The sequence below is a fragment of the Mus caroli genome, unplaced genomic scaffold (genome assembly GCF_978045245.1).
Source record: "Mus caroli unplaced genomic scaffold, Mus_caroli_1 scaffold_8, whole genome shotgun sequence".
Lineage (NCBI taxonomy): Eukaryota > Metazoa > Chordata > Mammalia > Rodentia > Muridae > Mus > Mus caroli.
In genome coordinates this window covers 101,452,197-101,474,371 of record NW_028227263.1, presented here as the reverse complement: position 1 = coordinate 101,474,371, position 22,175 = coordinate 101,452,197, and the positions used below count along the sequence as shown (strand labels likewise).

The 22,175-nt window shown below is 56.1% G+C and overlaps 1 protein-coding gene across 2 annotated transcripts; it reads left to right on the top strand.

Moving 5' to 3' along the window:
- The first annotated feature begins 681 nt into the window (after positions 1-681).
- Positions 682-20,867, top strand: Lmtk3 (lemur tail kinase 3). Of its 2 annotated transcripts, none has more exons than XM_021167963.3 (16): positions 682-1,013; positions 2,602-2,714; positions 3,484-3,617; positions 3,843-3,993; positions 4,430-4,506; positions 4,939-5,057; positions 7,985-8,072; positions 8,405-8,553; positions 9,458-9,542; positions 9,624-9,745; positions 9,825-9,974; positions 10,256-12,693; positions 15,553-15,947; positions 17,727-17,862; positions 18,186-18,323; positions 20,718-20,867. In XM_021167963.3, exons 1-16 carry the CDS (start codon positions 973-975, stop codon positions 20,732-20,734), a joined length of 4,353 nt encoding a protein of 1,450 aa, XP_021023622.2. In that variant the 5' UTR covers positions 682-972; the 3' UTR covers positions 20,735-20,867. The 2 variants fall into 2 exon arrangements, with proteins under 2 accessions (XP_021023622.2, XP_029335636.1); XM_029479776.2 differs by lacking the exon at positions 682-1,013 and adding an exon at positions 2,392-2,481.
- The last annotated feature ends 1,308 nt before the right edge of the window (positions 20,868-22,175 follow it).

Sequence of the window (22,175 nt, the reverse complement as noted above, 5' to 3'; positions counted from 1 at the left end):
ATATGTCCTAAACACACAGTTGAACGGTCCACAGGTATGGTCTAGATGCCCATGTCAGAGCTCTGGGGAGGCACGCATGTACTGGGGCAAAGAAGTTTCCTGGTCCTAGGGTTTGGATACTGAACATAGCCTCAAGAAAATCCTTAACATGTTCTCTTCAGGAGGTGCGCTCTGCTGGCTCTACCTTACTCCATCCTGATGATGATGATGATGATAATAATAAACAAAGACAACAATATATCAATAATATAATACTTATGCATATTATTATTAACTAATCACTTTTAAAATGTGGCTCGGACCACACCTGTCATCCAAGCACTCAAGAGCCTGAGGTCAGAAGATTGTTCATGGACGTCCAGAGCTAGAGTAAGTTCCGGGAGCGCTGGGATACAGTGAGACCCCGTCTCGACAAAGCAAATCCACACAAAACTTTGGTGGTGATTAATGAGCTGGACATCATAGCCGGCTTCTTCCAGCAGTCCTGACTCCTGGCACACAGCTGAGCCAACCACACTCAAAAACTTAAGTAAACATTTGTTGAATGAACTTATGAACAAACGGCGGCGGCAATCTTCCCGCCCTCATTACTGGTAGCCAGTGCCCGGCCTGTCACCCTCAGGCTAAAACCCCCGCAGGTGGCGCAACCGACAAACTAAGCCTCCTCGCTAGACCAACAAGGACTGCATTTCCCAGAAGACTCTGCGCGGGCCCACGACTCCCTGTGAGCTTCTTTTTCTCCAGGTTCTGGTTCTTCAGTCAAGGGGTCCGCTTTGCGTGCTCACTCCCCGGTCACTGCAATCCCATTCCCTGTACCTTTTTGAACTTCCATTCCACGATGATCCTGCCTCAGTTTCTCCAGTGAGCCCCCCGCGAGGCTTCCCCTCTTCCCCGTGCCCCCAGTGAGCCGTGCTGCGCGCGCAGCTCTGGTCCAGCCTCACTGAGGGGACGAGTCACAGGTATTCCTGGACCATGGAGACATCCTCGCCGAGGGCGGCAGTCCGCGCTTCCGGGTGTGTCTGCAGTTCTGTGTGTCGCCGCGTAGGGTGGGACCCCGAGACTGCAGCCTGGCACGTGATGTGTGTGTGTGTGTGTCTTGTCTGATGTGTCGGTGTCCTGAAGGCCAGGTTCCAGCCTTACCTCTGCCAATCCCCTGTTCTGTGCATGGGGCAGGTGACTGTCCCTCTCTGTGCCTCAGTTTCCTTACCTATACATTGGGCATGAAAAAAGAACCTGTCTTGGGGGCTGTTGTAATGATTGGAAGGTAATACTGTAAATCTTGGGAAACGCCTGGCGCAGAGTAAATCCTGCCAAGAATAAATACATGAAATAAACTACGCTTATGCATCTTTTGTGCCCATGTGTGTTGATGTCTGTGGTGTGAGGCTGCAGTGGATAAGGAGTCCTCGTAATCACGTCTAAAGAGTGTGTCCATTCGTGTTGTCTATTTAGGTAGGTGGTGTGCCTTTGTGTGTAATACGTGTGCACAGGGCATGTTTGTACCCCTGTTCTGTATTTGTCTTTTTGCATAAACTATGTAGCTTTGCATGTATGAACCGTGTGTTCCTGTGTGCATGTATGTGATATGCATTTGTCCCTGAAGGTGAGCAATGTGCATACCCCGTGCCTGCATACATGCATGTGTTGTTTCTGTATGCTCCATATGTGACTGACAAGCCTGTGTCTGTGTGCATGCAACTGTCTTTACGTGTTTGAGTTAGTGATTTCTGTGTGTTCTTTGTTGCCTGTGTGGAATATCAGTTTATGACAGCATGCCTCCTCATGTCCCAAAGGGTCTGAATGGATCTTTGTGATACCTCCCTATGTTTGGAGTTCTGTGTTGTATGTGTGCGTGTGCGTGTGTGTTCATGTGATGCTGGGTATTCCTGTGTGGCTGGGTGAATCTGTACCAACCAGAGTCTGGACTGCCTATGCATTCTCAGTGTGGTCTGTCCCTGTGTCTTTGTGTGTGACGTGTCCGTGTCTCCGTTTGCTGATGGCTGTCCACCTTTGTATGAGAGGCGCTTGTGAAGGTTCCTGTGACATGTCTCAGCTGTGTGTGGGCTGCTGGGCTTGCTATCTGCATCTTAGCATGTAGCACATGTGTGGGCACAAGTGTTGTGTCACAGTGGTGTCAGGGCCACGCACTGTGGACCCTGCCCCCCTCCAAGGGTCTGTTGGTCTCTGTCTGTCCCTCCTCCCCCTCGCTATTCTCCCCTCCCGCCTGGCAGCCAATGCAACCGGGAACCAGTTGCCATGACAACGCTCCCTCCTTCCTCCTCCCACCCTTCCTCTGACAGGCTCTCTGCTCCCCCAATCCCGATTGTCCTCGGGGGCGGGGCCCTCGTTCTCTCCCTCCCCCCATCTTCCCCTCCCCCCCTACCCCAGCAACCCCGGCTCCCCAGCTCCTCTCCTCCGTCCGCCTCTCCATCCTTTCATCCGTCTGTCCTTTCGAGGAGGGGGAGGGGGGTATCTGAACCAGTAAGCAACCCCTCCCTCCCCCTGTCCTGCATCTCCCGCCCCTCTCCTGGGCTGGGGGAGGCCAGGGTTGAGCGGGTCCCCATGGCTGGGGGCTGAGGGCCCGCCCCCCCTCCTCCCCAGCCGCCGATTCCTCCACCTCCCTTCCATCCTGGACAAGATGCCTGCACCCGGCGCACTCATCCTCCTGGCGGCCGTCTCCGCCTCCGGCTGCCTGGCGTCCCCAGCGCACCCGGGTGAGTATGTCCAGCCGTCCGCGGCCCGCGCCCCACCCCCACCAGGTCCGCCCGGCACCTGTGCGCAGTCCCTGGGGACCAACGGGTCTGCAGGGCCAGGGAGACCAGCCAGGGCGGGTGGGGAGTGGGCTGCGGGCCGAGTGCGTGCTTGTGAGCGTGCATGTGAGCTCATGTGCACGCGAGTGCACACGGGTGCGCGGGGAGATGGAAGGCCGCGGCCTTTGGGAAAGAGAGAGACCCTATTTCTAAGGGGAACACAACTGAGGCTTTGCAGAGACCCCTCCCTCAGGCCTGAGGCTGAGGCTAGAGAACAAGTCTGTGTTCCCAGTGTCTTTAAAAGAAACAGTTCTCAGTCACCCTTCAGGCGTGGGGTGGGCAGTGCGTTCAGCTCGGGGCAAATATCTTCCAACAGCCTGCAATTGAGGGAATGGTGGTCATGAAGCTGTCAATGGTAGCATATTGCAAATTCTCAGAGCTCCAGGCCTCACTATTGCTAGTCACTGGAATGTATCCGGGTTACGGGATGCGTTTGGGGTGGGGGGTGGGTCCCAGTTTGGAACGATAGGAGGGACCCCACCCCCAACCACCTGGGAAGGCCTTAAACTACAACTCCCACAATACGTTAAACCACCTGGCTCCCCTGCCAAGGGGCCCCTGAATTCGGAGCATCATGGGGGTTGTAGTCCGAGACTAGCCTAGGATGGGAGGGGCATGAGTCCGGTAGCCAGTGTCTTGAAGCCCAGACCCCAGCCTAGCCTTATGCCCACAGATGGATTCGCTCTGAGCCGGGCCCCTTTGGCTCCGCCCTACGCTGTGGTCCTCATTTCCTGTTCGGGTCTGCTGGCCTTCATCTTTCTCCTCCTTACCTGTCTGTGTTGCAAACGGGGTGATGTTCGTTTCAAGGTGAGGTGCCCTAGGACTAACCTGGGAGAAAGACCCCAGGCAGCAAAGAGACTGGAGGTCCCAGAGCACTCCCAAGACCTACGGCTTTGGGATGCGCACACTAGCGGAAATTGGGCTGGGATTTGAGGGACAGGTCTGTGGACTGAAGGGAGGCAATTAGGGCAGGATGGCGGCATCTCAGCACCCTCCTTCCGATGCTCCCATTCTTCACCTCTCGTACCCCAGGAGTTTGAGAACCCGGAAGGGGAGGACTGCTCTGGAGAGTACACCCCCCCTGCGGAGGAGACCTCCTCCTCACAGTCGCTGCCTGATGTCTATATTCTGCCTTTGGCAGAGGTCTCACTGCCAATGCCTGCCCCGCAGCCTCCACACTCAGGTACTGCTCCTTCCACCCCAGAATCCTGCGATCCCAACACTGAGGGCTTCCTTTCGTGGCTCAGGGAGGGTAGAGGGCAGAGTGCAGAGCCCTAGATTCGTGGAAGTAAGTTACAGGGAAGCCACACACACCATCTTGTAGAAAATCCCAGATCAAGAGAATCCTGCAGGATGGCCCTGGTGCCATCAGCCTAGATCTTTAACCTGGGAGCCAGCCTATAAGCGGACTGGAGCTAGGGTTGCCAAAGGGAAGGGCTGATTGGGCTCTGGATCTCATGGGCAGCCAATGAGGAGGCTGGACCCTGCCATGGAATGTTGGAGACAGCCAATAAAAGGAGACTGTTGTCTACTCTAACCTCAGACCCCTCCCACTGTGGTGGTGTGGGGCATCCTTGATAGGAGAACTCAGGGCCTCCCCCCTCCCGCCCCCTCCTCAGACATCAGCACTCCCCTGGGCCTGAGCCGCCAGCACCTCAGCTACCTGCAGGAGATTGGCAGCGGCTGGTTTGGGAAGGTGAGGGGCCTGGGTGGGAGGCAGAAGGGTATCCATACATCTCTGGCATGTGCTCCTGTTCTGTGTCTACCCCCATTTGTCATCTGCTCTTGGCCTCCCCAGCCCCATGCCCTGCAGCCTGCCCTTCCCACTCCCACCCACTCCCACCCACCTACCCCCACATCTGTCGGTCAGCGCCTCCCTCCTCACTCCATTGACCACTCCGCCTCGCCACCCGGCTCTCCACGCGTCCGTCAGTCTGTCCATCCTTCCATCCGTCCCGCGTGCATCGGATTCTGGGCCTGTGAGTCTCTCACTCCGTGTCTGGTAGGGGACCAGGGAGGTGGGACATGAAGGGAAGGCCTGGAAGTGGTTGGGAGTTTGGGGTGTATGGAGCTGCCCCGGGGACGGGCTGGACACAGGTCAGCATTGATCCTAGTGCTCCTTGATCAGGTGATCCTCGGGGAGGTTTTCTCAGACTACTCGCCAGCCCAGGTGGTGGTGAAGGAACTCCGGGCTAGTGCCGGGCCCCTGGAACAGCGCAAGTTCATCTCCGAGGCTCAGCCCTACAGGTATGTCCGTGGACAGGGGTTCTAAAGACAGAATACCCGGTGGAGGACGTGATTAGTAGAGGGAGCCCAGTGTGGTGTTAAACCAGGCTTCCAGTCTCAGATTTCTTCCTGGCTGCATGACTCTGGTGCTGGGATCGCCCTCCTGGAGTCTTGGGACTTCCCCAGAGAAAGCTAGAGACAGTGTGGGGAAGTGGTTCCAGGATTCTGAACCTGGTATCTTCATCCCAGCAGCAGTTAAGAGCAAGCGATCCCTGAGTCTGCCCCACCTGCCTTCCCCACTGTGAGGAAAGACCTGCCAGCCCCCTGCCGTAGATGTGCATTCTTACCACACATCCATTGTACTTGAAGGTAGTGAGCTTCTAGTTAGGAAGTGTGTGTGGCTCCTGCATCGAGACACAAACTTTAGAGTCTGGCTCAGCATTGTTCCAAGACCTGCCATGGTTCCTCAGTGCTCCCAGGGCTCGGCCCCAGGTCCCTATAGCCCACAGGCCCAGCACAGTCTAACACTATAATCTTCTTGCCTCTGTCCCTCTGACCTCAGTTTCCTAGCCCTTCCCTTTAGCCCCCACACATACCGCAGTTGCCTTCCTGCCCTAAGGCTTTCATTGCTGCTTCTCCCTCTTTTACCTGCTCTCTCTAATGCTGAACTGGGGGGGCTCATGTTCCCTTTAGTCTTAGCTCAAAGAGGCCTGCCCTTGTCCCAGGCCCAGGTTAGGAGGACCTTCCACAGGCATGGTGAGTTTTACCTTCATCTGTACTCAGAATACTGAGGCAGGAGGATTGTAAGGTTGAGACCAGCCTGGGCTACAGAAGGAAGCCCTGTCTCAAAAGGTGTGTGTGTGTGTGTGTGTATGTATGTGTGAGTGTGTGTGTATATGTGTATGTGTGTGTGAGTGTGTGTGTGTGTGTGTGTGTGTATGCTGGAGTCTTATTTTGCCTTACTATTTATTTATTGTCTGTCTTTCTTCAGACCAAGACTATTTAAATTTAAGCCAAATAAAATGAAGTCAGTCCAGGATACCAGGTGTAGTGAGTGGTTCACCCCTGCAATCAGAACTTGTAGGAGGCTGAGGCTGAGGCTGGAGGATCTCTAGGAATTTGAGGCCAACCTAGGCTACAAACAAATAACTTTAAATATTCATTTTCTGAGTGACACTTGCCACGTTTCAGGTGCTTCATAGCTGACCCATGTCAGAAATCTCTTGGGACAGCACAGGCTGACTGGATGCTCAGTGTCCTTCCCGCCTCTGAGTTTTACAAGTTCCATCAGCCCTGAGCAGACGTTTGCTGATGCAGACATAGACCTTGAACTTAAATCCCAGCTGAGTGGCACTAGGCAAGTTGCTTCACTTCTCTGAGCCTCTGTTTCTTTCTGGATCACCCCGGTCTTCATTCTGCTTCACAGAGTTGTGGTGAATCCCAGGCTTTCTCTGTCCCCATCGTCCCTGGTCACTGCTTCCAGTCATCTCTCAGATTCCAGCACGTGACAGGCACTTCCCACATGTGGGATGACATCCCCCAAGTGGGATGTCAGCAGTCTCCTCCTAGGTAGTGAAGGGCTGAGGACCCAGCCAAGCTGTGGTTGTAACACAGATAATAGTCCAGCCCTGGTGCTGAAGTGACCCTTGGCAACTATAGGCAGTATTAGAGAAAGAACTCACCTGTGCCAGACCCACTCAGCTTGGTGTATCAGAACGAGGCAGGTCATGAGGAAGGGAAGGATCTCAAGGGGCGATTTTTGAAAGACTGAGGAGTCTGGGTTCTGTAGAAGCCAGCAGTCTTGCAAAGCACTGTGGGAATCTGGTTACAGGAAGGGAGAATGTAGAATAAGGGTTGGGCAGTGACCAGCATCCCTCAGGCACAGCTGGGACAGAGGTGGAAAGTCTGGTCAAGCATATGTCTAAGCGTTGGAATAAAAGTAGCAATAGCAGCTGCCCTGGTGGTGCACACCTACCATTTATCTCAGCAATCTGAAGGCCAAAGCAGGAGGATTGTGTGTTCCCAGGCAGCCTGAGCTGCAGAGCGAAACCCTCCCTTAAATACATAGAATAGCAGAGCCTCTCCTCACCATGAACAGCCCCTCTCCCAGCGTGCTCTCCACAGCCTTATGTGGGAGCCACTGCCCCATCCATCAGTAGAAGTAAGCAAAGGAGGCAGGGTGATTTCCCTGGGAGACGTGGGAAGGATTTGGGTACAAGGGTGAATGAAGAGGCAGTAAAGTCAGATTGCAGCTGGGCCCTAAGCTGTGTCAGAGACAGAAATGGGCTGGAGAGATGGTGCAGTGGTTAAGAATGGGTACTGCTCTTCCACAGTGCCTGAGCTTAGTTCCAGGTACCTGATGGCTCCCAGGTGCCTATCACTGTAGCTCCAGAGGATCTGATGCCCTCTTCTGGCCTTCATGGGCACCTGCACTCACATGCACATACCCACACATAAACACACCTGTATAGACATAATTATAAAAGATTAAAAAATAAGGAAAAAAGAAAAAACAGTGAAAGCCAGACAGGCGTGGTGATGCACACCTTTAACCCCAGCACTCGGGATGCAGAGGCAGGCTGAGGTCTGTGAGTTTAGGGCTGGCCTGGTCTACATAGTTAGGTTCAGGACAGCCAGGGCTATGTAGGAAGACCTAGAGTTAGTGGGAGCGGGAGAGGAGTGTCCCTATGGAGGAGGGCTTTAAGTACGAAGGCCCAGGGCAGAGCCTGAGAAAAGTGGAGTCTGGCCAGTGAGTAACTGGAATACCAGTGCCCGTCTCGTGGGGCTACTGGGGAGCTAGAGAGAGCTGCAAACATGTCAGCGAGAGGTCAGGGACAATCAGAAGGGGAGGTGTAGAACCCAGGTCAGGGTGACACATCTGGGAAAGGGTTTGGCAAGGCCAGGTTCTCTATGATAGAGACAGCCTGCTCATTTCCTGCCCCTTAAAGGAGCCTGCAGCATCCCAACGTCCTCCAGTGCCTGGGCGTCTGTGTGGAGACCTTGCCCTTCCTGTTGATCATGGAGTTCTGCCAGCTGGTGAGGGGGCTGGGAAGGGGAGGGACTGCTGGGCGCTGGAAGTCAGCTCTGGCATTGGGGACTCCAGGGTCTCAGATTCCAGTAGTCACCTGTCTGACTGTCTTAGCATTCCTTTTTTTCTTTTTATATTTTTGGGGTTGGGGGTTGAATCCCGGGCATCATGCATGTGTGGTAGGCATCTGACCCAACTGAGTACATATCTAGGCTGTGCTAACTAGCAAGTGAAGCATCAGGGGAGAGTGAGGCTTGGAAGGGCTGGCTGCCTAGTGTGGGGCAGGGGATGCTTTGCTCTCAGTTCGAATTGTGCTGAACTGCCCTTGTTTCTTTCCCAGGGGGACCTGAAGCGATACCTTCGGGCCCAGCGGCCACCTGAAGGCATGTCCCCTGAACTTCCCCCTCGAGACCTTCGGACACTGCAGAGGATGGGCCTAGAGATTGCCCGAGGACTGGCACACCTGCACTCTCACAACTATGTGCACAGGTGAGCTAGGTGCACCCACAGTAGGGGACACAGGGAAGAACTGAGCAAGCAGGGACTGACTCTAAAGTGGCTGGGGGGTGGGGGCATATAGGGATAGCATTTGAAATGTAAATGAAGTAAATACCTAATAAAATTGCTATGCATGCAAAAATAAAAAATAAAAAAATAAAGTGGCAGGAGCCCGAAGGTTTGAAGGGAAGGAAGGGGAGGAGTCAGGACGGAGGTGGGGATGGGGGGAGCAGGAAGGGAGAGCGAGATTGCAGGAAAGGAGAAGAGCTGAGAGAAGAGGAAACCCGGTGTGGTGACTCTAGCCTATAATCCCAGCACTCAGAAGACTGAGGCAGGAAAATCCCAGCAGGGTTGAGGCTAGCCTGGTCTACATAGCGAGTTACAGGACAGCTAAGGCTACACTGTGAGACTGGGGGGGGGGGGGGAGGAGAAGGAGGAGTCAGAAGAGGAGGAGGAGTCAGGAGGGAAAGAGAGGAGAAGGAGGAGTCAGAAGAGGAGGAGGAGTCAGGAGGGAGAAAGGAGGGAGTCTGGGGAGGGAAGAGATCTGAGAGAGGGCAGTGCTAGCAGAGGTAGAGGGAGCGAAGACTGGGGTGTCAGTAAAGAAGGTGGAGGTGTGAGGACAGAAGGGGACGAACTAGTAGAGGAAAGCGGGATTCAGGGGAAAAGGAGCCAGGCCAGGAGAGGCCAGAGGAAGATGAGGGTTCAGGAGAGGAAGGACCCAGAAGAGGAGGAGGAACGTGGCAGGTGGGGGTGGAGACGGGTGGAGGAAGGAAGTCGGGAGAGGAGGTACCTCTCCTGCAGAAGACGTGCAGATTTGTGAAAGGGAAGGAGGAGAGACATCACACCGTGGGCAGGGCTTTCTCCTCACTCCGCCTCCCCCATCCCTACTCCGCAGCGATCTGGCGCTGCGCAACTGCCTGCTAACTTCAGACCTGACTGTGCGTATTGGAGACTATGGGCTGGCGCACAGCAACTACAAGGTGGGCAGTGCGTATGCATGTGTCTATGCGTGTGGATCGGTGTGTGTCACCCGCTGACCTGCTGACCCCGACCACCCCTAGGAAGACTACTACCTGACACCCGAGCGCCTATGGGTGCCGCTGCGCTGGGCAGCGCCCGAGCTGCTGGGCGAGCTGCACGGCAGCTTCGTGCTGGTGGATCAAAGCCGGGAGAGTAACGTCTGGTGAGGCCACGGTTGGCACCTGGGGTGGGGGGGTAGGGATGGGGTTCCACTTCCCTCTGACTTCTGACCTCCCACACAGGTCCCTAGGGGTGACACTCTGGGAGCTATTCGAGTTCGGGGCACAGCCCTATCGTCACCTATCGGACGAGGAGGTCCTGGCCTTTGTTGTCCGCCAGCAGCACGTGAAGCTGGCCCGGCCCAGGCTCAAGCTGCCCTACGCTGACTATTGGTGAGGCACCTGACTCCCAAACTTCCTATCCCAGCCACTGAGCATCTGTCAAGCCATCTTCCCCCATCACCTGATGCCTGAAATGGGCAAACTGAGGCAGGGGAGTGGCAGGTCTGCTTCACCCCCTCTCTTCCCTGAGGCCAACCCCGCCCCCTCTGATTTTCTCTGGATCTCTGACTCCCTCTGCCTCAGGGGTCTTGGTCTTTGGCTCTTTCTCTGTTGGCCTCTGTCCCTCTCCTCTGGAGTTCTCCTCTCCTCATTATCCCCTCATTTGTCCCCAGGTATGACATTCTGCAGTCTTGCTGGCGGCCACCAGCCCAGCGCCCCTCAGCCTCTGATCTTCAGCTGCAGCTCACTTACCTGCTGTCTGAGCGGCCCCCCAGACCCCCTCCTCCACCACCCCCTCCCCGAGATGGGCCCTTCCCCTGGCCCTGGCCCCCCTCGCATAGTGCGCCGCGCCCGGGAACCCTGTCCTCCCAGTTCCCCCTTCTGGATGGCTTCCCCGGGGCTGACCCTGATGATGTACTCACAGTCACCGAGAGCAGCCGTGGCCTCAACCTTGAGTGCCTGTGGGAGAAGGCCCGCCGTGGGGCCGGCCGGGGTGGGGGTGCACCTCCCTGGCAACCCGCTTCTGCGCCTCCTGCACCCCACACCAATCCATCCAATCCCTTCTATGAGGCGCTGTCCACCCCTAGCGTGCTGCCAGTCATCAGTGCACGCAGTCCCTCGGTGAGCAGCGAGTACTATATCCGCCTGGAGGAGCACGGTTCTCCACCAGAGCCCCTCTTTCCCAACGACTGGGACCCGCTGGACCCAGGAGTACCCGGTCCCCAGGCCCCCCAGACTCCCTCCGAGGTCCCTCAGCTGGTGTCCGAGACCTGGGCTTCCCCCCTCTTCCCTGCGCCCCGACCCTTCCCGGCCCAGTCCTCGGGATCAGGTGGTTTCCTGCTGAGCGGCTGGGACCCCGAGGGCCGGGGCGCAGGAGAGACCCTGGCAGGAGATCCTGCCGAGGTGCTTGGGGAACAGGGTACCGCACCCTGGGCCGAAGAGGAGGAGGAAGAGAGCTCCCCAGGCGAGGACAGCAGCAGCCTTGGAGGGGGACCCAGCCGCAGGGGACCCCTCCCCTGTCCCTTGTGCAGCCGCGAGGGTCCCTGCTCCTGCCTGCCATTGGAGCGGGGGGACGCTGTGGCCGGCTGGGGGGGCCACCCTGCCCTTGGTTGTCCCCACCCCCCAGAGGACGACTCTTCCTTGCGTGCAGAGCGGGGCTCCCTGGCCGACCTGCCTCTGGTCCCCCCTACCTCAGCCCCTCTCGAGTTTCTGGACCCCCTTATGGGGGCCGCAGCGCCCCAGTACCCCGGGCGGGGGCCACCTCCCGCTCCCCCCCCTCCACCGCCCCCTCCCCGGGCCTCCGCGGAACCGGCCGCGTCCCCCGACCCCCCGTCGGCCCTGGCCAGTCCAGGCTCCGGCCTCTCGTCTCCGGGCCCCAAGCCGGGGGACAGCGGCTACGAGACCGAGACCCCTTTTTCCCCCGAGGGAGCCTTCCCAGGTGGGGGGGCGGCCGAGGAGGAAGGGGTCCCTCGGCCACGGGCTCCCCCCGAGCCACCCGACCCAGGAGCGCCCCGGCCACCCCCAGACCCGGGTCCCCTCCCACTCCCAGGGTCCCAGGAGAAGCCAACCTTTGTAGTTCAGGTGAGCACCGAGCAGCTGCTGATGTCCCTACGGGAGGATGTGACAAAGAACCTCCTAGGGGACAAGGGGTCGACACCCGGGGAGACAGGACCCAGGAAGGCGGGGAGAAGCCCCGCGAACAGAGAGAAGGGCCCAGGCCCGAACAGGGACCTGACATCCCTGGTCAGCAGGAAGAAAGTCCCCAGCAGGAGCCTTCCAGTGAACGGGGTGACAGTGTTGGAGAACGGGAAGCCAGGAGTCCCGGACATGAAGGAGAAGGTGACGGAGAATGGCCTGGAATCTCCGGAGAGAGGAGAGAGAGCCCTGGTGAATGGGGAGCCGATGTCCCCAGAGGCCGGGGAGAAGGTGCTGGCGAATGGGGTTCTGATGTCCCCAAAGAGCGAGGAGAAGGTGGCAGAGAATGGGGTCCTGAGGCTGCCCAGGAACACGGAGAAGCCTCCAGAGATTGGACCTCGGAGAGTCCCAGGGCCCTGGGAGAAGACGCCCGAGACTGGGGGTCTAGCTCCCGAGACCCTGCTGGATCGAGCCCCTGCGCCCTGCGAGGCAGCCTTGCCCCAGAACGGCTTGGAGATGGCCCCTGGCCAGCTTGGCCCAGCCCCCAAGAGCGGGAACCCAGACCCCGGGACCGAGTGGAGAGTCCACGAGAGTGGGGGGGCACCGAGAGCCCCCGGGGCTGGGAAGCTGGACCTCGGGAGTGGGGGCCGAGCCCTGGGGGGCGTGGGGACGGCCCCCGCCGGCGGCCCCGCAAGCGCCGTGGACGCAAAGGCCGGATGGGTAGACAACTCGAGACCACTGCCACCTCCGCCACAGCCACTGGGGGCCCAACAGAGGAGGCCGGAGCCAGTGCCCCTGAAAACCAGGCCGGAGGTGGCCCAAGAGGAAGAGCCAGGGGTCCCAGACAACAGGCTCGGCGGAGACATGGCCCCCAGCGTAGACGAGGACCCCCTCAAGCTGGAGAGGAAGGGCCCCGAGATGCCACGCTTGTTCCTGGACTTGGGACCACCTCAGGGGAACAGCGAACAGATCAAAGGTAAGGAGATCGGAAAGGAAAGCTGGGTAGGTTGGATAGGTGAAGACCTACCCAGGGATCACTGGGCCTTGGGCCTTGGCTGTGCCTGTGCCCATCTGCAGTCCTAAGAAAAGGTCTTTACTGATCTGGGCTTCAGTTTCTTCCACCTGCCAAGAATGGATGACAGGGAAGGCCCTTGCCTGGTTAGGTAGCTATGAGGGGCAGGCCTTGACAAAGTGTCACCATTGAGCTCTGGGATATAATGGAGACCATCTATGTTATTTAAGCTTGTATAGAGGGGGTCTCCAAGTCAGGAACTAGAAGGTACCCATAGATGGGGAGGGCTAGGAAAACAGGAAGGGGAAGCCCCATGCCTAGAGACAGCCACAGCTGTTTGTTGCATTGGCTGGTTTTGTTTTTGAATCGTGTTCTGGATGTTTGGATGGTTGTAGCCATCTCAGAGAGGTCTGGTGCTGCTGATCAGGGCCATGTGAGGGCTCTAAGAAGTTGAGAGTAACCAAAAGTGTGCCACATGGTCTCTAAGACAGCCCTTGGGAGAGTGAAGCAAAAAAGTAGCCATGACTTAGAAGGTCAGCCTGGGCTACATATCAAGTTCCAGGCCAACAAAGATAAGATCCAGTAGTAAGACCCAGTCTCAGATAAAACAGAAGGGCTGGGGAGACGGGTCAGTAGGTAAAGCAAATGTGAGGACTCGATCCTAACTAAAGCCACATAGAACCAGGAGTGGTGATGAGCTTGTAACCCCAGTGCCTGGGCGGGGAGACATGAGGGTCCCTGAAACCCACTGCCCAGCTACTCAAGACCAAACGTGAGTGACCCATTCTCAAAAGAGGTGGATGGTGTGGAGGATACGTGAGGTTGTCCTCTGCCCTACACAAGCACACATGCACACACACACACGTGTGCGCACACACACATGCACACACACGCACACACACACACACACACACACACATGCACACATGCATTTTTGAAGGCAGGCAAGACGGCTCAGCTGGTGAAGGCTCTTGTCACCTGATGCCCTCTGAGTTTGATACCCAGGGCCTACCTGGAGGAAGGAAAAAACTGAGTCCCACAAGTTGTCACCTGACCACTACATACATGCTGTGGTACATGTGTGCCTATACACATACATAAATACAAACACACAGTCATAAGTGAACAAAATTTAAAGTTTTTTTTTTAAAGATTTATTTATTTATTATATGTAAGTACACTGTAGCTGTCTTCAGACACTCCAGAAGAGGGCGCCAGATCTTGTTACGGATGGTTGTGAGCCACCATGTGGTTGCTGGGATTTGAACTCTGGACCTTCGGAAGAGCAGTCGGGTGCTCTTACCCACTGAGCCATCTCGCCAGCCCCCAAATTTAAAGTTTTTAATTAAAAGACTGGGCGTGGTAACGCACACCTTTGATCCCAGCATAGGGAGGCAGAAGCAGGCTGATCTCTTGAGTGGGTTCCAGGACATCCAGGGCTATACAGAGAAACTGTCCTTTCCCCCACCCCCACCCCCAAATACATACATAAATAAATAACAAAATTTTAATTGAAAAAACATTTAAAGGAGGCAATAAACTAAGGCGTCTCTCCAATGTGTCAGGCCATGGGTTGTTCATGGCTGGACCCCAAGTGGCCTTGCCCTGGCCCCCTCTAGTAGGCGAGTATTAGGGTAGCACAGAGTGAGGAGCCGCTGAGAGCAGAAAGGTGAGTCCCACAGTGAGGTGGTGTCCTCCTGAGTGCCTCAAACACTGTGGAGCATACTGCCCCGCATCTCTTCTGCAGTGGCACCCCACCCAGGTGTGTAGGAAGACATGGGGGTCACGTGACACCACTGGGAGAACTCAAATGCTTCAGAGAGTCTGGGTTGGTTTAGGGCTACTGGCTGAAAAGAGGCTAGGGATGGCTTAGGTTTCCCACCCAGGGAGCTGCCATTCATCCTTTAAAATCCCACACAAACCTTCCCTCCCCAGGAAGCCTTCCTGGTACTAGAGACTATCATTGCATCCTATTGTGAGAATCCTCTGTCTTGACAGTACGGAGCCTGCTGTGCTCCTAATCCCACCACCTCCTGAGCAGCAGTGAGGGACAGAGCTAGGAGCTAGTGGATGGCAGGGGAGGGTGGAGGTGGGCACTAGATGGTGCATCTCACCTACACCATCCTTCTCTGTCCCCTACTGTCTGCCACCTTCCATAGTGCCTGCTGTGGTTTACTTACCTGATGGAGGAAGGAGTGGCCCTTTTCATTTGCCCGGGAGGAACAGTGGCCCAGAGAGGTGGTTGTGTTTGTTGAGGGACACAGTGAAACAGTGGGGTGGGACTGGAAGGGAAGTGGCCTTGGGGACAGAGAAAGTGGCTAGGAAACGCCCCTTCTGCAGGGGACACTGGTTCATTAGCCCCAGGGATTGTGAGCACAGACCTAAAGCTGCGGGAGGGCGGTTGTGTTCCGAGGCCAGGCACACTGACCAGGGCTGAATTGCTGCTGCCCTTGGCAGGAAGTGTGTGGCCAGAGCGTGTGTGACTGACTCTTATTAGAGGTGGCTCAGATCTGGGGCTTCCCCCACACCCCGGAGCTGGAGAACGTGAAGGACTCCGTTCCAGGCAGAGGGAATGGCATATACAAATGTTAGGGGAGTCCTGAATGCGGCGGGCTCAGAATGGAGAGAACAGCGGGGCCCAGTGCTGTGGAAGAAGCTTGTTGCTCTGGGTGCTGAGAGCATGCTTTGCAGTGGGGAGGGGTCTCTCCCACTGTGCGCACAGAAAGGCGCTCAGGAGCTCCCCAGCGTACAGCTGTGGGCAGAGCCTGACTCTGTGTCAGGCTGTGTGCCGGGCTGGAGCTCACCTGTCTTCTCCCCTTGCAGCCAAACTCTCCCGGCTCTCGCTGGCGCTCCCACCGCTCACGCTCACGCCGTTCCCGGGCCCGGGCCCGCGGCGGCCACCTTGGGAGGGCGCGGACGCAGGGGCAGCTGGCGGGGAGGCCGGCGGGGCGGGGGCGCCGGGGCCAGCGGAGGAGGACGGGGAGGACGAGGACGAGGACGAGGAGGACGAGGAGGCAGCGGGCTCTCGGGGTCCCGGGAGGACGCGGGAAGCCCCAGTGCCCGTCGTGGTGAGCAGCGCAGACGGGGACACGGCCCGCCCGCTGCGGGGGCTGCTCAAGTCTCCACGCGCGGCCGACGAGCCAGAGGACAGCGAGCTGGAGAGGAAGCGCAAGATGGTCTCCTTCCACGGGGACGTGACCGTCTACCTCTTCGACCAGGTGAGGGGGCTACACTTAAGGCAGGTAGCACCGGGACTGCAGGGAGATGGACCTCCCGGTGGTCCAGGTGAATGAGGCGGGCCAGAGGGATTTACGTGTTCTAGTGCCTTGGGTAGCCGGCTCAGTGGGTGGAGCCTGGAAGGATGTGGCTGCAAGTGGGCGGGGCCTGGGGCAGCGGGGGGTGGGGGTGGGGGGCACTGGACCGGGTGAACGGGCATAGCAGGAGTAGAACCAGGAATGGGATAGGGGCTTTTGCTACGAAAGGGCCTGGAAATCAAGGAGAGACGTGAGGAGTGTTGGTAGGTCTAGAAGGCTGTCAGGTAGAAGAAGCCTAGACAGGCTAGGAATAAAAATAGAGACTACTCACGAGAATGGTTGCAGAGCCTGGGTCTGCTGAGGGCGGAACCTAGTGCTTTGGGGCCTGGTTTTATCGACAACAATCTTGTGGAGTTGACTCTAATATGTGCCTATGTATATTCTTGAGTGGGGGTGTCCCCAATAAGCTTCGAAAGCTTTGCGTGGCCCTGTCAGTGGGTGGAGCCGGAGGGAGGTGTTTGATGTGGGTGCTGGGCAGCAAACTCTGGTAGGCAGGAAAAGGACTACACCTTAGCCTCTAAGCATCTCCAGCCTCTCGGGGCTGGGCTTTAAGTGGGGCGGATCTCATCACGTGGAGCTTTAATATGGAGTGAGTTTGGCTTGGTCGCCTAGATCAGTAATCTTTGCTCTCAGGAGGCAGAGTCGAGACAATCTATAATTAATGTAATCTGAATAGTTCAGGGCAGCTAGAGCTACATACCGAAACCCTGTCTCAAACAAACAAATAATAAACTTACCAAAGTAATCCGGACCTGAAATCCCCATTTAAAAAAAAAAAAAAAAAAGGTTTATTGCCTGAACTGAAAGAAAGGGTGTTTATTGCCTGAGCCTTGCTAGGTAAACCTGGGGTGAGACTGTTTGAGGCCAGGTTGTGGGATAGTTGTATAGTCCTGGCTGTCCTGGAACTCACTTTGTAAACCAGACTGGCCTTGAACTCAGAAATCCACCTGCCTCTGCCTCCCAAGTGCTGGGATTAAAGGCATGCACTACCACTGCCCAGCCCAAATGGGACTTTTCAATTTTGTTTATTTGTTTGTTTGAGACAGGATTTCTTTGTATAGCTCTGGCTGTCCTGGAACTTTGTAGAGAAGGGTGGCCTAGAACGCAGAGACCCATGTGCATCTTGGTTTCTCTGTGTAACCCTAACTGTCCTTGAACTCACTTTGTACACCAGGCTGGTCTCAAACTTAAGAACCTGTCCCTGTCTCCTGAGCGCTGGAATTAAGGGGGTCCCCACCTTGCCCCACTCAAGGTGGGACTTTGAGAGTTTGAGTGGGACTGGGATAATTGTCCCTTGGTGCGTGGCTGGAGTTAGAGGTTGGGAGGCTAAAGGAGCAGGCTATGTTAGCTCCAAGACATAGGTTTGGATCTCTGCAGCCAAGATTTTGGAGGTGGTGCTGCAGGGTTTAGAACAGCGTCTTGGGTTAAGTGCTCGCTGAATTTAGGAATTCCTGAGCTGGGTGGGGCTTTATAGTTAGGTAAGGAACAAAGACCAGGGTGAGATTAGAGCTTGTAGGAACTTTCGAAGGCAGATGAAAGTTCCATTAACTTCTCCATACAATACAACATCAGCGATTACAAAATGGGGCACTGAAAGCCCCAGCAATATCGTTGGGTGTTATTTAATTTTTGAGATGCCGTGGTTGGACATACGTTTCCTATTCCTTTCTCTTGTTTTCACAGGAGACTCCAACCAACGAGTTGAGCGTCCAGGGCACCCCCGAGGGGGACACGGAGCCATCAACGCCCCCAGCGCCCCCGACGCCTCCCCACCCCACCACCCCAGGAGATGGGTTTCCCAGCAACGACAGCGGCTTTGGTGAGGGGAGGAACCCAAGATTTGGGCTGCGGGGGGGCGGGGCTTATAAATGGAGGGAGTGGCCTTATTATGCAATGGGCGTGTCCTGTGGGAAGGGGAGGGCTAAGGGCGACCTGGAAGAGGAGGATTGAATCTAGGAACCCATCCACTCTTGTTGGCTGGAGCTGAATCCGGGCGGAGCTCAGGAAGGCAAGGGCTGGTTGAGGCGGGTGGGGGCGGAAAGGTATCTGAAGTGGGAGGAGAGATGGGGCCTTGCTGGGCTAAAGGCGGCCTTGGGCTGGTCTGCGAAGCTGGTGTGTAAGTCTAGTTCACTTTCTCCCTAGGCGGCAGTTTCGAGTGGGCGGAGGATTTCCCCCTCCTCCCCCCACCAGGCCCCCCCCTGTGCTTCTCCCGCTTCTCCGTCTCACCTGCACTGGAGACCCCGGGGCCTCCCGCCCGGGCTCCCGACGCCCGGCCCGCAGGTACAGTGCTTCCAGCAGGACCCTATCCCACCCCTCCCCAACCTGCCCTCCCTTACCTTGCTTCTCTCTCTTCCATTCACTCACTCAGTCATATTGACATCTCTCAGCTAAGACCAGTTGGTTCCCATTCACAGCCTTGGACAGTTACACCGGTCTCTGACCCTCAGTTGCTTCTTCAAGGATCCTTACGTACACACTCCCTTGCCCATCTTTCCCATTTCTGAGCTCGGATACCTTGCTGGATCTCCATTATCCTCTCCAAGGGCGCTTAAAGCCAGGGGATATGGCAGACACCCAGAGACAGGAATCACTATAATAGCAGCGAGCTCACAGTGACCTGACCCATTACTACTCGCTCAATTTCACTGCGATCCTTGCAGTGGATTTTAGTCCCACGGTTTTTACGGAAAGAACTGAGGCACTTAGAAAGGAGCATAGAGCCGTAATTCCGGCCCGGCTGCTGGCCCTGGGTACTGCCCTCTGGTGGTATGCATCTGCTGGGTCCTTGTGCAGATGGAAAATCAGTTCTCTTCTGCCCCCTGCTGGCCACCATGTTGAACGCCCAGGATGTGGGGAAAGAGCTGTTAGTAATGTCTCTATGTTCCCCAGATCCTCTGAGTTCCAGAATTAACCCTGCTTTTTTTCAGTTGTGTGATGTTGGCCAGTCAGTGTCCCTTTCTGCCTTAGCATCCTCATCTGTAGAATGGGAATGAGAGTGGATCCTGATCCTGAGTGTTATGAGGGTATAAGTGGCATAATCGCCCCTACACACACACACACACACACACACACACACACACACACACACACACTAACACACACACTCACTCACACACACTCACTCACACTCACACACACCCATGGTCATGCAGCCTGGAGCTCGTGTGATGGTGTTACTGATCCAGGGCTGTGAACAGCTTGCACGACGGCTGGAGGCAGGAGAGTTTAGCTAGTTCAAGAACAGAAGACAGGCCTGGTGCTCCTCAGGGTTCAGAGTTGGGCTGCGGCAAGTAAATGGGTCAAGTTATAAAGGACTTGGGGGCCGGGCATCGTGAACACCTTTAATCCCAGCACTTGGGAGACAGAGGCAGATAGATCTTTGAGTTCGAGGCCAGCCTGGTCTACAGAGCAAGTTCCAGAACAGCCAGGGCTACACAGAGAAACTCTGTCTTGAAAAACCTAAATATACAATACTACTAATAGTAATAATTAGTAAATAAATAATAACAGATTTAGGAGAGCTTTGCCCACAGGGTCTTAGGGAACCATGAAGGCCTGTAAGCAGGGAAGGGCCTGGGGCCTGGGAATGGAAGCAAATAGAGGCTAAGCCGGAGAGGCTTGTAAACTAAGCACAGGGAGAGAGGAGGGGCAAGGCAGGGGCAGAGGAGGGGCTGTAGAGACAGGATTGGGACTACATCCCCATCTAACTCAAATGTTACTTCCTGACACCTCCATCCCAGGACCCCTGTGAGCACAGGGCAGGGTGGGTCTAGGGTGTGGGGACATCAGCTGGATAGTGAGTCAGGATCAAGGCTGCTAGCAAGGTGACCTCACGCTTAGTCACCAGGAGTGGAGATGGAGGGCTCAGTGGTATGAAGTCCCAAATCCTTGCCTACTCTCACAGATACTCCCGCTGGGCATGGGTGGGGAAACTTACACACGTTTGTCTCCCCAGACCACAGTGGGTGCCCCCTTGTCACTCTCATGCCCTCTCTTTGACACCAGGTCCTGAGTGAGGAACCCATCCTGTGTACTTTGAAAAGGAGTGGGTCGCATTTTCCACTCAAGAAGGGCAGTGGGCTCTGATGCCTCTGTGTGGCCAGACCTGGGCTGTCAGCACAGAAATGTAAACAGGGGAGGGCGGACCCCTCACTCCACGGGCCTTGGTGCTCTAGGTCCAGAGGATGAATCAGGCTGTGATGTCTGGCGCTGGGGATGGTCCTGCAGCATTTGTTGGTGAAAATACTGTGTGACACAGACCTAGGTACAGGCCCCATATTCAGCCTATGCAGTAAAGGTGCGAGCAGTCACCAGACTCTTCCACAATAACTTAGACTTAATAAATACTCAATACCAGCGAGGGATCCCTGAGAAAAAAGAGGAAGCAAGTGATAACCCAGGATGTCCGAGGGTGACAGGTGACCCAGAATGGTTGTGGAAGGCCTCAAAAGAGGGGGCCTGAACCACTTAGGAAGAGCATTTTAGACACTAGGAAGAGCAGATGCAAAGCCCCTGAAGTAGAATGGTATCATTTGAGGGCAGTGTGCCTGGAGCAGAGGGCTGGATGAAGACAGAGAGGATGGGATGGTGCCGCTTACAGGGCCTTTGCCTTGAGTTGGAAACCATAAGCCTGTCTCCCCTGATTCCCATCCTTTCTCTATTCTCTGTTCTCAGGCCCCGTGGAGAACTGACTCCCCAAAGACCCAGCCCCTTTGCATCCCAAGAAGAGGGCTTGCGAGCAGAATCTTGTGTGGACGATGGAGCCATTGCCCCTGACACTGACACAGCCTCTGGGGAGGTGCCTGAGGCCGGGCCCTCCCTCTCCTCCACCATGTGCCAAACAGGAGGCCCAGGCCCTCCACCCAGCCCCCCAGATGAGTCCCCTGATCCCCCTGACCCCCCCGACCCCCTTGGAGCCACATGAGGCAGGAAGCCCCATCGCTGGACAGCCACACTTCTTGGAACTGAACTGAACTCTTTTGGGCCCAGAGCCCCCTGGCACAGCAGAGGTCTCTCCTGGCCCCATGAGGGCCACTGGCTTCAGGAACCTGGGCCCCCCATCTTGCGTCTCCCCTTCCCCCAAGCCTGGCCCCTGGAGGGGGCCTCTGATTCAAACCTTCGCGTGACATTTTCACATTATTTAAAAAAAAGACAAAAACAACTTTTGGAGGAAAATGGGGCCTGTGTGTATTTGGGGAGGTGGGAGGGAGGTGCCAGGAGTAGACACTGCATGGAAGTCCCTGTCCTTTCCTTATGGCCTTGAGGCAAGGCGCCCACGCAACAGTGGAGCTTGCTGGCCTCCCTTCCAGCGAGTTGGTGGCAGCCCTGACTTACCCTTCTCTGTTCCATGAGGAGTCAGTGATGATGGCTTGGGACCAGGCAGTTTTGGTAACCATGTTCCTGCAGGGTCTGAAAGCTATCACAGGGCCAGACCAGATGGTGGGAAGAGACTCAGAACTATCTGCTGAAACTCGGCGGAGTCACCTGCCAGCCACTGCCTGGCCTGCCTGCCCGCATTGGCCTGGCTCCATCTACTCATTTCTCTGTTACTGCCCAGCTTCCGGGCCGGCACACAAATACTGCCTAAATGATCATGCATGCACACACCCTCACCCCTGGCCCTTGCCAGTTGTTCTTCACCTGCCCGACTGCTTGTCTTTGTCCAGACTTCCTTGCAGTGACCTAGGACTGCTGCTCTGGTTTCTTCCTGTGTCTGTGTTCTCCCATGCATCTCCCCGTGCTTCTCTCTGCCTTAGTTATACTTGGGTCTTGTCCCTGTCCCCTCTCTCCCTCCCTCCCATGGCTGCCTGGTCCTTAGCTTCTCAGTGGCTAGGCTGTTGGTGTCTCTGGGCTTGGGTCCCTCGTCCTAGTCCTCTACACTTGGGGATCAGAATTTACATGAAGGGAGTGAATTTACATTGTGGAAGAGAGCCAAAGTGAGGGGTGGGTTTAAGCAGGATGGTATATAGGGGTGACAGGACACAGGGTGGAAGTTGTCACAGGAAAACCCTACAGTAGGGTTTTCCTTCCCCATCATAGGATTGGATTGCTGCCTGGCAAGCAGTGACATGATTGAGAGGCAGGTCTGCCCAGGTTGGGGAGGGAATCATGGTAGTAGAGTGGGCTGGATCT